Source organism: Capricornis sumatraensis, chromosome 23 (genome assembly GCF_032405125.1).
Source record: "Capricornis sumatraensis isolate serow.1 chromosome 23, serow.2, whole genome shotgun sequence".
Classification (NCBI taxonomy): domain Eukaryota; kingdom Metazoa; phylum Chordata; class Mammalia; order Artiodactyla; family Bovidae; genus Capricornis; species Capricornis sumatraensis.
In genome coordinates this window covers 17896048-17913542 of record NC_091091.1, presented here as the reverse complement: position 1 = coordinate 17913542, position 17495 = coordinate 17896048, and the positions used below count along the sequence as shown (strand labels likewise).

The 17495-nt window shown below is 40.0% G+C and overlaps 1 protein-coding gene across 1 annotated transcript; it reads right to left on the bottom strand.

The window, feature by feature from the left end:
• Nucleotides 1-1444: 1444 nt before the first annotated feature.
• CCNJ (cyclin J) lies at nt 1445-16485 on the bottom strand. Its single transcript, XM_068961681.1, has 6 exons — nt 16354-16485; nt 15591-15700; nt 10363-10573; nt 2889-3188; nt 2642-2801; nt 1445-2012 (listed from the first exon to the last, which is right to left on the bottom strand). The coding sequence occupies exons 2-6, from the start codon at nt 15657-15659 to the stop codon at nt 1601-1603; spliced, it is 1152 nt and encodes a 383-aa protein (XP_068817782.1). The 5' UTR covers nt 15660-15700; nt 16354-16485; the 3' UTR covers nt 1445-1600.
• Between the last annotated feature and the right edge of the window lie 1010 nt (nt 16486-17495).

Here is a 17495-nt window from a genome sequence, read left to right as displayed (position 1 = left end):
TTTTTCTTTTTACTTTTTTCAGTATATTTCCTCCAAACTCTTTACCTCCAAATTGCCCTTGCTGTAAGGACCTATCGCTGTTTTCACTCATTACCAATATACTGAAATGTCCCAGGGCAGTTCTGGGGCCAGTCCAATGAAAGTCACCTTTGCCTGCTTACACTTGACTGCTGCTGCTGCTAAGTCACTTCAGTCATGTCCGACTCTGTGTGACCCCATAGACGGCAGCCCACCAGGCTCCCCTGTCCCTGGGATTCTCCAGGCAAGAACACTGGAGTGGGTTGCCATTTCCTTCTCCAATGCATGAAACTGAAAAGTGAAAGTGAAGTCGCTCAGTCGTGCCCGACTCTTAGCGACCCCATCGACTGCAGCCCACCAGGCTCCTCCATCCATGGGATTTTCCAGGCAAGAGTACTGGAGTGGGTTGCCATTGCCTTCTCCGTTAAACTTGACTAGCTGGATTCAAAGGCTGCTTATAAAACCTGTCTTCCATGTAACAAAGTGCTGCTCTAGCACAACCTGAGAACTACCCTGGCCACATTCCACCTCAAAACAAACTTATGGGACTTTATTCTAGTACTGACATTTTACAGTTACACCTTTACTTGAAAAACCTTTTTTAGAATAGTATCAAATCTGAGTATAAATCATTGATTGCACTGAGAAATGCAAAACTTGTATGTGTATTATGAATGACAGGAACCACCACTTCATTCATTCTACGCTACAATTATGTTCTCATTTGAAAACACACTCTAGCAGGAGTCTACTAACCTATGTTATTAAGGTAGTCATACTATAACATTCCCAAAACATGTTGCATTACAGTTAAGTGTTTCCAAGTAGTACAATTTCCCTGAGTTAAATGTGTTTAATTCTAAAGACTTGAGGTTGATCACAGGGGAAAAACAAGAAAAATGTATGACCATGATTTTAAGACATCTACTCCAATCTTAATTTTAGTACATAAATCCAGATACCTATATTATCTGTGACAGGGAGTTATTTAGAATATCTAAAAAAAATTTTTTTAACCACACTGACTGGTATAGCAAAGAAATTCATAAGTTGAAACTTAGTCAGAAATTCATTTGCAGATGCAGATCAAAAATATAAATCAAAACTGGAGACTAAAAAAAAGGATCTCTTCAAAAATTAATACTGTAACTTTCCTTCATAAAAAGAACGTTTGGCAAGTCCACAGATAAACATTAATCTCTGACATAGAAGCCAACATTAGGCCCAGAGCCCACCACAGGTCAAATCTTGAAACAGCAAATTTGGAGTCTGTCCAAATTTTCTGTTGGGTTGAATATTTTTGAAATATTGGGACCATCATTTGGGGCTTTAAAATGTGGCATATAGAAATTTGTTTTAACAGGGTTTGACATATACACTGTTAAAGTGTTTGCAGTGTTACCTTAGTCCTCCCAGATATTCACGGTGTGTTGGAAGGGATAGTCAGTCTTCCTGGTGCTGGTATCTGAAGAGCTCTGATGAAATTTGGATCCCTTTCCTTTTGAAGAGAAGTTTTACAAAAAGCTTGCCCCAGAGCTTCAAGTCACAAACAGTCTGGGTCAGGTCTTACCTTCACATAAAATCACCTTTCAAAGCATTGAGTAATGCAAGGATAATGTTCATTTATCTGATAACTCCGGTTATAAGAAACATTCAGACAGGGTTTAACTTCTACCGGTATTGCCAGTGACATCCCAACACCAGTTGGCACATGCCCAAGGCCCTGAACACTAGTTTGGAAGCCAGCAGGACATGTTGGTAGTGTGTAAGATGAGGTGTGTGTAGTAGATACAATCTGTTGACAGCTTGGTTGTTCCGATACAGGATGGCGATACTGCAGTGAGGTCTGATGAGTCTGATGGAGATACTGAGGTTGCTGAAAGTGAACTGCCCGAGAGGGCTGGGAGGCTGTCTGGAACATACTTAGTTGTGCTGGCTGAGGTCCTGCCTGTCCTCTCTGTTTGTTTGCTTCTTTCACATCATTATCATGAGCGCTGCAACATAGAAAGGAAACATGTTAATAATGTTACTTGAGAAAAATCTGCAAGAAAGTCACACATCACCCCCAACTCCTTAACAGCTGGCTCCTTGGACTGCCCCACTGCCCAGGTAGCAGTCACTGCAACCATAATTTCAACAACAGCACTCACTCTTAGCCTTCTGAAAGTTCCTTCCCATGGTATAACCCTTGAGGACTGGCTGCTAGTGGCTTTGAGGGCTCTTTTCAGCTTGGGAGCTATGTTCACAATGAGTACTTAAATATGACTGCCACTTTGAATTGTGAGGCCACCAAGATATCCCCAAAGATGTGGAAATGGGGACTGGAGCAAGACTTACCTGGATGATCTCACAGTTGTGGACTCACACAAGAGCAGCTCCTTTCCTTATTATGTACCCAGAATCATACTAGCAATGACAGCCTCTACCTGGATAACAACCAAAAGAAACTCCCCTTTCACTCAGTACTCCACTGAGTACTGCTCGCCAGGGGCTTGCTTATGGCAGCAGGAAGCTGTCAGAGCAAGTATCCTAAAAGCTCTCGGCCTTTGAGAACTTGTTTCCAAGGCCCCTTTTACATGAAGAATGTTAATAAGAAATTACAAACAAAAGAACAGAGGCTTACATCAACAGCCGTTCAATGCACTGCACTAGGAAATCCCAGGAGTAAGCAGTAAGACGATGCAGTCTTGGAGGCCACGTTGGAGAAAGACGAAGTATAATCCTTGAAGAAGCCACACATGCTGCAGCTACTAAAGAAGGTGCATAATTTAGAAAGGCATAATCTGTGGAGACATCAAAAATGAACTTAAGCAACAGAATACACAAGTCACAAGCTCACAAGTCACTTACTGGCATCTACAACAACTCACCTTGCAAAGATACTTCCAGGAAGTAATCTGCATACTTGGCCATGTAGAGTTTAGTTTTTTCCAAGCAAATCATTGGCCAGCCATCATGAAGATCTGTTTCATGTACTGCTTCGGAGAGATAATACTCAATGAAATGGGCAGCTGTTGGAAGGCAAAGGTTCCACTGAAAGGTTTCTAATAATAATAGTTCCATATGTAGCAAATTTTGTTTTGTTAATACTAGATTCATATTAGTCATACAACCCAGGCTGTTGAGCTGCTCCAGCTTAGGCACACTATCTTCTTTTTCTTCAAATTTACCTTATATGCAAAGGGAAATAAAAGCAAGAGAAAGAAAATATTAGGCCAAATGATCAAAGTTAAGTCTAGTTACTTAAATGGGACCTGCTATCTTAGTACAAAGATTTAGATCCAAAGACATTTTCTCCCTACTCTGGGTAGATACAACTGTGCTAGAACTCTATGGTTCTCAAATCTTGTTTTCTCTTTCAATGCCTCCGTTCCACACCCTTTACCCTCTCCTAAAAAAAAAAAAAAGGAACGTGTAAACATTTTGATCTATGTCCTATTGTGTAAGGAAAACAGTCCTATGTGCCACTGAAAATATAACTTCCATCTCAACAGCTCAATCTTTTCAGAAAATTTCTTTATGAGGGCAGATGATGGTTGGTAAAAAAAACTATTTTAGGACAAAGTTTCAAGTATTTAATGTCATAAAATTATCTGAAATAAAAAATAGCTAAGCTTCAAGAGTTTCATCTCAGCATATTTTCAGCAAAATCTCAGAGAGATATAAATAAAGGAAAAAAACAAACAGGTGACCATCTAACACAAACATTACCACTCTACAAAAAACCCTTAATCCTCCTCTTCTGAATGAAATCAAAAATCTAGCCAAGTCTGTTATTTAAAAAAGGGGAAAATACTTTATACCACTTTTATATCCCCTTACTCAAGGCAGAATAGGCATAAATACTGAACCTGGTTATCTGAAGGCATTAACTTCTTTTCATGAAACTCACCCATATGTACAGCTGAGGAATAAAATGGCCCCTCTAACTCTGAATGATTTTTCTATTGATTATCATCTTGCACTTTAACTTCCTTCAAGTATTTTACTAAATATAAATTATTCATTTTAGGTATTTCTAAAAGTCACGGCTGGAGAAAGTTCAAGTATCAAGTACTATCATGATTCTTCAAATACAGCAATAGAACCAAAAGAATTATCTTCAAGTTTCTTTGGGTTTTTGTTCCATGACTGTCCAAAGAAGAAGGGAAATTAAAACTAAAAGCTTCTACTTCCTAGCCTTATGTTCTTTTTCATATTAAGGTATAAAATCATATTATACTGCAATTATTATAATTTCTCACAATAGTTTTTATACTTGTTCATAATTATAGCTGTTAGAATGTTATATATTACTATATAAAATTTTGTTTTACTATTTTGATATTTATTTCAATATATTTGTTTTCTTTGGAAATCTTACAATTTTATTTTATTCATTTAAAAACATTTTTTGTAGAAGACCAGAAAGACTGCCAAACCAGAAGAAATCAAACCAGTTTCCCTGTGAAAACTGGGAATGGTTCTCTTTCAGAACCATATATTGAAATTCTGACAACAAATGATAGTGGCCAGAACCACTCAGCTCAGATGCTCAGTATACTGGAGTCAGAGAGGTCTGTTCAAGTCTGCCAGCCTTAGGGGCTGCGAAAAAACACTAACTACCCTGGTCTTGGCTTAGGGAGGGGGAACTAGGGGAGAAGGTTTGTCTCCTATGCCAGGCACTCTAAGCTCATGACTTTGAGTCTAGGTCCAAAGAGTTTAAAATTTCACTCCCACTCCAGAAATTTTGAACTTTGTTAGATTTAAACCACTCTTAATATTGCTGCAAGTATGAATTGATCAAAAAAACTTACATAATTCAGACTTTTCAATAATCTAGATAATGCTTCCTAGTTCAAATCACATACAGATGAATTTCACAAGTTTTGCCAATGGTATTTATTAGCAGAGCTGAAAGCACTACAGTGGTCTTAATGACAGTCATCCAGTATGATCACTGCATAAATATAGGAGAGGAACCCACTGTTCTCTATATAACAAAGTGGAATTCTTCAGAAGGAGAATGACTTAGGAATTTAGTTCAATCCCTCTGGATGAATCATTAAGGCTTTCAAAGTACTCTATTTGTGTAGCAGCAGCAATACTGGCATTGAACTTCAAAGGAATATTGTAAAAGTTAATGAGTTTAAAGCTCCTTTGAAGAAATTAATATACCACAATTCACTATTTAATTCAAGGATTAAGAAAATATTTCATATTATCTCCTTGAACCTTTCAACACAGAAAACAAAATTGTATATGACCAATTTCACAGCTCAAGAAACCAAGTTAGCAAGGTTGGCCAATTAATTTAAGGTCAATTAAGTTGAGTCAAACCCAAAATGGAAGATTTATGCCTGAATTCCCAAATCTGCTTCCAGACCAAAGCTAAATGGGGACTCCTAGAATAGACAGGCTTCTATATTATTAAGGATCCATGGGGTTTCTATATTTATAAAGTACTTGGCTATTAAAAGTATGAAGGTCTTTGCATCTTGATTTGCAAAGTTAAAAATAACGTGCATACTACATAAATAACCATATTTGATATTTAAATTGAGGTTTAGTTTTTTGGGGAAACTTTTCATTATATATAGTAATATACTCAGATGCATGGATGTTAAAAGAATTCAAAATGTGAGACAATGTCATGAGTCCTTGCATTCATGTACAGTTTTTATCATGCTGAATGCTATGTGCATGACTATTTTAAATCTACTTATCCGTAATACCACATACAGATCACAAAGATCAGTTTCTTCAATTGAAAGGAAATACCAGAAGCCATGTGATTATATTGATAAAGGTCCCTAACAGGAAATAAGGGCACAGGAAATTCACATCTGCTTCCCAGAAAATAAAGAATCAGGGGCCCCAGAAACAAAACATCAGGTTGTCTTTCCTTTATAGGAAATGCTCAGATCTGCCATGGAAACCAGCACATATTCAAAGTCAGGAGGGAATGGCAGGTATGTGGTAGTAGGGCATGGATCAGATAGATGTCACTGTGATCTCTGCCAACCCACATTTTGTCTTTTATTACTAAGGAGAAAAAAGTCATCCTTAATATTTACTAGGAATTCTCACAAATTTATAAGACTACCAGTCTAATAAGAAAAAAATGGATAAGGAACCAGAAGACAGAATTCATAGAGGGGGGAAAAAAAAAAGGTTCTATTCTCACTAAAAATCTATATATAAATAGAATCATCTGTGACATACAGTTTTTCACCTATCAAATAGTAAAAAGCTTTGTCAACCCAGTACTGGTGAGCAAGAAGAAACAAGCACTTGTCACAAATTTTTGCTATTAAAAGCCTATAATCTCACTTTTGACTTCATCTTGACTTTAAGATCTTTTCTTAGTTACACAAAACCTTGAAGAGGCTTCCTGGTGGCTCAGATGGTAAAAAATCCGCCTGCAATGCAGGAGACCTGGATTTGATCTCTGGGTTGGGAAAATCCCCTAGAGGAAGGCATGGCAACCCACTCCAGTATTCTTTCCTGGAGAACACCCATGGACAGAGAAGCCTGGCATGCTGCAGTCCATAGGGTCACAAAGAGTCGGAGCAACTAAGCACACACAATACCTTGAGCAGATTATCAAAAGTCTCAGGTTTAAGACCACTTCCATGCTCTCTGAGCCAGGAGTTAAGAGTGTCAAGGAGTTAAGAGTTTGAGAACTTCCCAGGACAAATCAGTCTTTTCTGGAATGAGTCAAAATCTTTGGGGCTAGGGAGCCAGACTAAAGATTATAGAACACTTATGGAGGAATTAATCATTACAATGCTAACCTTTATGTTTCAATTTCATATGTGCTTTTAAACATACTACCCTACTTTGATCCTTACAACAAGTTTGTAAGGTTAAGTGTCTTTATTTTCATTTTATAAGAAGTAACCTAAGACTCAAGGCTTGTTGAAATTCATATTACTGACAAATTCAATTCTATATCCATATAGAGTTCCCATAATCCCTGCTGTAAAAATACTACATGCCACTCTCCAGTTTGTAGGCCCTTTCTTCCTCAGTCGTATCTGACTCTTTGCAACCCCATGGACTGTAGTCTGCCAGGCTCCTCTGTCCATGGGATTTTCCAGGCAAGAATACTGGAGTGGGCCGCCATTTCCTTCTCCAGAGGATCTTCCTAACCCAAGGATCGAACCCAGGTCTCCCACGTTGTAGGCAGACACTTTATGGTCTTGAGCCACCAGGGAAGTCTAAACCTAAGACTCAAGGGTTGTTGAAATTCATATTGCTGACAAGAAATTCAATTCTATATCCATATAGATTTCCCATAATCCTTGCTGTAAAAATACTACATGCCACTCTCCAGTTTGTAGGCCCTTTCTTCCTACCTCTAATAGTGTACATCCAAGCAGCTGGATATGCATTAGTACCCGAAACTTACAAGCTGTGCTCCATTTTTAACCAAACTACCAAAGCCTTCCAACCTATTTAATAACTAAAAGACAGCTGTCACTGAGTCCTGTCAGCTGTAAGCTGTTCTTCACTTTTATACAACAGACTGCCCATCCCAAAGCAGGGAGCAGCTGGGGGAGGGGGACATTCAGAGTTTAATCATTCTGAGACAAGAGAAGCATCGTTTGAGTCAAGTTTATGATAACTAACTGGAGACTTGACACTGGAATTCAAATATAATAAGATATAGTATAAGAATGTAAGAAACAGTAGAAAGAACTCCACAATTTTAAAACATATGTCAGATACTAAAAACAGACTACTGGTTTATAAGCATCCTAAGCATTTCTGTTGGAGTAAAGTTAGACTTCACTAACTGGAAGAAGAGATTTCAGTGGGCTACTAAGGGCCAGCATCTTTGATTCCTGACCCCACTGAAGAGCTGACAGCTTGAATTCCGTTTGACCAGTGACTACTTGGGAGGAGCTGAGACCCTGAGGGGCACCTATCTCACATTTTCCCACTCTCCAGTGGATGAAGAACAATGTAAAAGCAATTCTCTCTGAGAGACAATAGGGTGGGGTCAGTAAAACAAAGGGAGGAGGTATCTGACTCTTTTAGTAATAGGTAGTAAACAATTCTCATCTGAACTCAGTAAACACAAATCCTAAAGCCTAGTTCCTAGAAAATGAGTCAAAAGTAACTATATACTACCACAGATTAAGTCAAACAATCATCAATAAAATAAACTGATCACAACCTTAAACTGACAGTTATAGAAAATTTAGAAAGAAGAACTGAAAATGCCATTCCAATCAACCTAAAGTGGTGCATAAATAGAAGATCCTTTCCCCAAACTGTATAAACTGCAGAAACCTGGCACCAATGCCAAGCTCTGCATGGTGGCCAGAGTTCCTTTTAGAGTATTCAGCTAGAGACCTTGGTGAACTCTGATTGTAATATGTAGTTTATAAATGTCTAGTTTATAATCCCCAAGTCATTTTGTAAGGTACTAGTAAATTTTAGTCACAAACATAAGTCAGTCTATGAACTGACTATCCATCATTCATAATTTCACAGTCCATAGGCACAGACCAGGTAGGGCCTGGTAGTGACTGAAGGTTACAGTGATGGCCACAGCAGGCAAAAAATTTTTCATTACTGATCCTAAGATTTCAAAATAACCTAACTTGCATGTTTGATATCCTGTGTCTCTCAGCTATAACCGATCCTATAATATACTAATATTGTACAGGATATCAGGAAGCCATTCTGTGTAGATTCTCACACATTTTTGACATGGCAAGTATGGGCTTTTCCAACCCTATGCAAACTACTACATCACAAATCATCATAGTGATGAAACACAGAACTGTACACATGACTGCTTATAAGGATAAGACCTTAATTAAAAGTTAAAGGTTAATTATAAATGTACAAACATTACCTCTGGCTTTCTGGATGGTGGCGAGAGGAGCAGGTGATACGAACAGATCTTAGAGGACAATAGATTAAAGGAGAAAGACAGATACTCAGGAAATATATAATTCCGGTAAGAATCTGACTCAAGTTACATGGGGACAGAGTTGAAAGAAAAGTCTAGTAAGATGGCTGAGTCCAGATGAACGGTTCTGAATGTTACATTAAGGAGTTTCTACCTTAACCCACGGGTAGTGGGAAGTTATCACTGGGCTGTGTTTATATATAGTCAACCTGGTCCACAAAAGATTTGAAATAGTTTACAAAAAGACCTTCCAGGAGATAAAACAGGGAGCTGAAGCCATCAGAGGAAAAATAAGGACAGAAAAAGAAAAGCAGAAAAGACTAGTATCATAAATGATACCACACAGGCCTGTATTTGGTTTTAGGTTTATTATAGTCAAATGCAAAGGTGTTTTAGAAAGAATTCTGGTGGTAGGGTAGAGAAGGAATGTTTCTTAGATAGCAGTCACATTGGATCCTAAATCCTCAAGTGGGGGCTAGAGGTGAAGGCAGTCGGTATTTCTACATGTCACTTTAAGTGGGACTTAAATTTCCATTATAATGACATGAATAATTAAAAACAAAAAACACTACATAATGGATTCAACAACAAATACCATCTTTTCAGATTACTAAGAGAAGAAAAATTTCAGTTTCAATGCTTTTACTCACCCTCTTTCTCTTCAGTCAAGATACTAACAAACAATGAAATATGTCACAGGAAGATGTTAAGAGAAAGAGGCACCAAAAGGCCCATTAACAGATTCTACCCTACAGCTTACTATGCAGTTTTGCCTACTGTAAAAGCAAGTGTTTTCACATGTGTAGCTATTGCATGTGAACCTTCAGTTCATTAATCTAAATCACCACTTAGTCAGTAGAAGGTATTCTAACAACACAAGAGTACGATACCTATCAGAGTTTTTCAGCCTAAGCTCCACTGACATTTTGGGCTAGATAATTCTTTGTTGTGTGGGCTGTCCTGTGCATTGCAGATGTTTAGCTTCCTCCCCGGTTGTAACGACAACCCAAACTGTCTCCACACATTGCCAAATATCCCCCAGTGGGACACAACTGCTCTTGGTTAAGAACCACTGCTTTAAGGCAATGGTTCCCAACTGGGAAGATACATGAGAATCACCTTTGAAATTTTTAAGAAGTTAAAAAATATCCAGGTCCCAGGATGCAGATTTTGAGTCAGTAGATCCGGAGTGACCTAGACATCTGTATCAGAATCTTCAGGACGTAGGGCTCAGGTACACATGTTTTTGAAAGATTTCAGAGCCACTTTTTAATATGTCTGGTTAAGAACTACTATGCCAAAAAGCACTTTCAACATAAACTTTCCAATACTGGTAAACTGGAATGAAAGGAATTTGGTTTTTCACCAAGTTCTAAGTAAATTTATTTAATTATAAACTAGAATTTTCCAGTCATGTAGATTGTACTCATACTTACTTGCTAGAAGCAGACAGGAAAGTGCAACTAAATGCAGCTGCTGGATAGAGATGTCATAACGATCCATAAACAGGTCCAGCAAATAGACAGCAAGATGTCGGGCAGAAGGGCAGAGTGTGAAACGATTGCTCACAATGGCAATCAAGTCAGCAAAATATCTTCTGAGACTTAGTTGAGGGGACTGGCCTTTGTAGGAAGGCAACTTCAGCTCCTAAATCAAGAAGAACATTTAGTCTAATATAGGCTGTAGAAGAATTATCCCCTCAATGCAAAGATGACACTTTCCCCCCAATATACTAATGTTACCATTGTCTAAAACATTTTCTTGAGTAAAAAACAAAAATGAAAAAGCTGAGTGGAAGGATAATGAATGGCATTTCAAATTTAGAACTAAACGTTTCTCCTTATTCTTAACCACATCTGACATTACCAGTTATAGGTATTTCTTACATTATGGAATAGATGTATTTTAGCAAGATTTTTAATAATGGAATCCTGTTTTCCCTACCACGTATTTTCAGAAAAACATCATTACCGAAATACTAACCAAACCATACATACACATCCCCTAAAGATGCTCAAAGCTTTTAGTTAGAAAGTAATGAATAAATGGACATGCTTCTGGTATAATACATATTGTGTTATACTTGTAGGGATGTTGAAGATCCACCAGTATCTTCTAATCTGGTTTCTCATTTTTTAAAAATAAGAAAATTCCTATACTATTAAAGAATTTCCAGAAAGATGGAAGAGTTCTAAATTCATTTTATGAGCTCAGCACAATGCCACAGTAAACCCAACAGGTATTATAATGGAAGGAAGTAACATGGATATGATCCTAAAAGCACAGATTAAAAAAAACGCTAAGACTTCATCCAAAAAAAACTTTTATGCATCAAAGGACAGTTTCATCAGAGTGAAAAAGCAACCCACAGAATGGGAGAAAATATTTGCAAATCATATATCTGGTAAAGTGTTAATATCCAGATCATAAAGAACTCTTATACATACAAATCAACAAAATCCAAAACACCTCGAGTGAAAAATGAGCAAAGGACTTGACTAAACATTTCTCCAAAGAAGATGTACAAATGGCCAATAAGCACCTATAATGATGCTCAAAATCACTTAATGATCAGGAAAATACAAATCAAAACCATTATGAGATACCATTTCATACCAATTAGAATTGCTACTGTAAAAAAAAAATCCCCCAAAAGAAAATGGAGAAAACAGAAACTAACAAGTATTGACAAAGATATAGAGTAAATGGAACCCTTGTGTAGTGGTAGGAATATAAAGTTGTATAGCCACTGTGAACAACAGTATTGCAATTCCCCCAAAAAATTAATGTAGATTTACCATGATCCAGCAATTTCACCTTTAGATATATACCCAAAAGAAGTTAAACTGGGGACTCAAACAGATATTTGTGCAACCATATTCAGAGCAGTATTATCCACAAGAGCCAAAAAGCGGAAACAAACAACTCCAGTGTTCATCAACAGATGAACTGATAAACAAAATGTAGTATATACATACAGTGGAATACTATTCAGCCTTAAAAAGAAATAAAATTCTGATATATGCTGCAACATGGATGATTAAATCATCTGGAGATGATTTAAAATATACAAGAGGATGTGTGTAGGATATATGTGATATATGCAAACACTACTCCACTTTACATAAGGGACTTGAGCATCCTCAAATTTCAGTATTTACAGGGATCCTAGAACCAATTCCCGTGGATACTGAGGGATGACTATATAGTTTTTTCAATAATCATTTTTTTATATTTCATTAATTTTTGCTTATGTTATCAAGAGTGGATACAGAAACTCGTGTATTACTGGTCAGGTTGACAACTCATATAACCTTCAGAAGGGTGATTAGATAATATACATTTCTGAAAATGCAGACTGCAGATACCCTTTAACTTAGCAACACCAGGTCTAGGAATTTATCCTACATATAAGGAGGGCCTTTACAGCACTGTTTTTAGTAGCAAAAGAGTGGAATAAAAAAGCTTAATGTCAAAAACCTGGATGGATCTCCAGGGAATTATTCTGAGTGGGTAAAATGAATCCCCCCAAATCATGTAGTACATAATTCCACTTATGTAACATTCCTAAAATGACAAAATTATAAAAATAAAGAACAGATGAGTGGTTGCCAGAGGTTAAGGGAGAATGATAATGGGAGGATAGAGGCTGTGCCTATAAAAGGGTAAGATGAAAGATCTTTGTGGTGATAAATGTACAGAAAATGTTTTAGATGTTGACTGTATCCATGTCAATACTATCCTAGCTGTGGTAATGGCACCATAGTTTTGCCAGATGGACAGGGGAACATAGTTGGAAGACACTGGTGGACTTTACGTTAACTTGGCTAAAAGAAGACAAAACAAAAGCAAGAACTCTAAGGGCCACCACTAGGAGATTTTTAAGTGTATCCAATACGTTCTCTTTATATTATTGCAAATGGTAAAGGACATGGGCTTATCATATGGCTGTCAGATTTAGTTCTTTGTCCATGTAGTACAGTTATACACATGAGAAAATGACCTATGCTTCTTTCAGCTTATGAATTTTTTCTAATGTCTATTCCTGATTCCCTAGAATTGAACACTCTTATTCCTGTCTGCTTCTCAGGATCCCATAGGACCAAAGCACAGAAAGATCTAAATATGTCATCTCCATCTCCAATCACAGGTCCTTGTTAGTTCACCACCCTAAATGCCATCCCATTCCCAAACTGGGTTAACTGTCCAGCCGGGATGAAAATTAAGGCATAGAAGGAATACTCACAACTCTGTGGGATATTTTCTTGATGTTTCTCACAAAGTTAGCATCGTTTCTATCTGTCATAAAGGCTCCTAAAAATATTTCCCCAAGCATCCTAAGACACTAGTATACACAGCAAAACAATGAGAAGAAAGAGAAGACACAGGGTATTAGAGGACAGCTGCTTTGTTGAGGAAAAAGTGATTGTATTTAATGGAAACAGTATAGCTGGCATTTGGGGTTGAAGAGGATTTTCATTTGCTGTAATTTTTACTCTTCTCTATTCTGACACGACCGAAGCGACAGCAGCAGCAGCAGCAGTAGATTCAATGCTGGTCACATCAATTATTCCTCCACAAACCTTGGGTCTAAACAGAATACCTTCCACTGTGCCTAAATGGCAACTGTCCAACAGAAGACCTAAATTCAGATGAAATTAGACTACTTAAAGGCAAGGATCATGTCTATCTCATACTACCCTTTTAATGCCTGACAGCACCTTGTACACTGCAGGCATACAAATATGTTGAATAAATAAGCATATGACTACCCAACTAAATAACCTAATTAATAGCCTGGAATTGACATGTATTCTCTGCGAGAAAAGTTCATTTTAACTTTCCTTGACTTCAGTGTACTACAAAGAGTGGTCTCCCCAGCTTCACAGGTTCAAGTTTTACTGATTAACAAATTCTTTATAAAGTGTGGCCATTGTGTCAAATCACAAGAATGTGGCTTACACAATGCTTAAAGATAAAATAAAGACAACCCACAGTCTCAGGCGGCAGGTGGCCCAACACAACTTTCAGTGGCATTCTTTCAGGCCCTGTTCTAGCTCGTCCACTGATAGTTTGTACATAAGTTTAGTACAGGTTGTGTCTTATTCCTTGCATCCTCCCCAGAGACCAATAAACAAAAACATCAATAAATCTGCTGGAAAAATGCACTTCCAACTTCAGCTAATAAAATTAATTCATCACTCAGGATTAAAATTACACTTAAAATATAAGAATCAAAAACCATGGAAATCACCATGAAAAATCTTAAGTTTCATGTCATTAAAAAACATATGTATCATTAAACATCAGATATTAATTTCCCCATACACCAGAGGAATAAAGAACTGACACTTAGAAAACAGGACCATTTAAAACTGAAAGATAATATCTAAATAAGAAACAACAACAAAAAAATCAAAAGTATTTCAACAATTTCCAAGGTGGAAAACCTGCAACTCTCTTAACATTCCAAAGAACCATTCCATACTTGAGACTTTTCTATGGTACAATTAGGGAGCTGAGGTGTATTTAATGTGTCTAAGAGACTGAATGTTAGAATTAACAACCAGCATTTAGAAATCTCAAACTTTAGAAAAGGGTACAATTGTAATAGTTTAAGTCAGAATTAGGTTTTCTAATCTATTTAACCTGTTTTTCTTTAAAAAAAAAAAAAAATCAAGATACAAGTCATCCCAGGACCTCTCAACTCCAACAGTCAGCAGCCTTTTTATTAAAGAGTCAGCTGTTTTGCTTCTTTCCAATTTTCTATACATAATAATGGTTCTTTCTATCCACAGTGAAATTAAGTCAAGTTTGAGTTAATTTTGGATCTGGGCTCTTTCTATTAAAGTTATAAAAGACTCAGAAGTGACATGTTAAACAGATGTGACAGCAACAATAAACAAACTTTGCATTGTGCTAGAAAGGTGTATTTTTCCCCCAATATCTTTTAAATACACTAGGTCTACTCCTGTTTGATATTAGCTGAAAGAGCAGCTAACTCCTATCTTAAGGTTTTCTGAACACCCCCCAAGTCTTGGGGTTTCAAAGGAAGAAAATAACAAAATTATCACTTTCTTAGTGTGTACTATCTGCCAATCATTGTTCTGAGCACATCTGAAGTATTACCTCATTTTAATCTTCACAGTCGTTTCATAGAGCACGTTCTATTATTAATCATTTTACAGATAAGAAAATTGGGAATCAGAAATTTAAGTAACTTGTCCAAAGTTTCACAGTAAGTTAGCGGAAAGGCTGGGGGATTTACTTTTGTACAAATGTGACATAACAGACAGCTGCATGCAACAGCAGCTACAGAAGAAAGCAGGGTTGCTCTGCCCAATAAAAAGCCAGCACACATATCTTATAAAATACAATATCAAATCCATGTTCCACCTGGGAACAAGAACATCAGACTGTCCCTTCACATCTTCCCTCTCTCAACTACCACGCCCCACCCACCTCCTCATTCAAGTTTCAGGTTCTTCTGATACACCCCAGGGAAGAAGCCAAGAAGTTAATTAACCTCGAGCAAATAAGCAAACTCGCCTTTTCTGATTTGGAAACTAGTGGTTAAAGACCCTGACCAGGCTTTCCAGGGAGCCGAGATTCACACTAACTGGCATTGAGGCACCGAACCGAAAGGTCGGGGCATAGCGGTTACCTTGTACCGAAGAGCTTGATGGATGTCGGCAGCCAGCTGTCCCCGCCACCACTGCGCCTCCAGCTCCATGGGATCCGGCGGCGTGCCTGGCTAGACGAGGCAACTTCAGTCTGTAAGACACACCCCAGACGCGGTCACTGCCAGCTCCCTCCACGCGCCCCTCCGCACCCCCCGCCCGAGGGGTGTGACCTCAGGCCACCCAGGGTGACTGTTCATCTTCACCTGACTCGTCCGAAAACCAGCACCGACCAAACCAACTCCCTGACGCCTCACGGAAGGCCCACGCTACCCAGTCAGGAGAAGCCAGCTTGTTTGATGAACTGCCAGACCGGGTGCCAGGCAAAAGGGGACCAACTCGGGCCCGAGTTCCCTAGGCGCGAACCCGGGCGCGTACTCGGAAAAGCTAGACCGGAGGCCCAGCTTCGGGACTCCCCGCGCCCCGGGTTCGAATTCTCCGGGCCCGAGAAGCGAGACTTGACAGCACTCACAGACCCCTTGAGGTAAAAACCTCCCGCCGAGAAGCCCGAAGACGAACGCCAGCCCGGCTGCGGGTGCCCGCTGCAGACGATCGGGCGCGCGCTCCTCCTCCGTAGCCTCCCCGCGGCCCGGCCGGGCCCAGCGCGCACCCAAGCCTCCGCCTCCTCATCCGGAGGAGCGCACGGGATCGCGCGGCCCCAGAAAGGCGAACAAAAGGCCGGGCCGGGCGGCTCCAGTGCCCCGCCACCAACCCAGGCCTGCCGGTTCCCACGGCGGCCTCCCTTACCCGGAACCGCGGCCCTCACAGGCCCAGCCCCGCCGACACGCGGGGAACGCCGGCCCCGCTCATGCTGCGGACAGTCGGCAGCAAAGCGCCGGCCTCAGCTCCGACCCAACGCCAGGGCGCTCGCGCCGCCCATTGTTAAAGGACCGGCAGGCGGCTCCGCGTACAAAGCCAGCGCGGGGGCACATGCGGACCCGCCGCTGCCAATCTCGTCTCGCGATACAGCCGGGTCACCCGGAGTCGTCCAATCGGCGGCCGGGCCGGGCCCAGGTGCAGCGCCCGGCAGTGGCTTGGGGGCCCCAGCGGGACCGGGCAGCATCTCTGACCGGCCCGCGGTTCGCTTTACCGGAGAGCCCCAACACCACCTACCGCGAAGCCGGCCTGCGCTGCGGGCAGAGGTCGGAAGAGCGCGCGGGAGAAATTATAATACGGATCATCCATCCGTTGGCCAATCCGGTCATGCCTCTCACCTGCTGAGAACCTCCGCTTGCTCCCCAGGCGGAGGAGGAAAGTTCCGATGCCTCAGTTTGGCGTTTAAAACCCTCTCGGCAAGGATTGATTCGGCCTCATCTCACGTTACAACAGACCCATACCTCTGAGGGGGCTGCTCAGTAGGCTTATCAGTCCCTCCATATGTGCTTTACCCGTTTCCGAAACCCCTAAAATGCTTTCTCTGTGAAATTCTGCCTCTTAGGTTCCACATCAAAACTTATTCCTTCCTGTAGAAACCCAAGTAATCTCTTCCCCCGCCTTACTTCCTTTGCTTTAGAAATTCCCAAAGCTTTAAATGAAAGGAGGTAAGCTTGGTGGCTCAGTCTAAAGAATCTGCCTGCAATGCGGGAGACCTGAGTTGGGAAGATCCCATGGAGGAAGGCATGGCCACCCACTCCACTATCGTTGCCGGGAGAATCCCCATGAACAGAGGAGCCTGGCAGGCTGCAGTCCATGGGGTCGCAAAGAGTCGGACACGACTGAGCGACTCAGCCCAAGATTACCTTTAATAACCTGGCTTGTCGAGTCTGTAGTGGATGTAATTAACCATCTGTGGTGGTAAATCAGGAAAACAACAAAACTATGAAAACACTCTCAACATCAGATAAAACGATATAAGCCCCGAAATGTGATTAGAAAAAAATCTAGTCAAT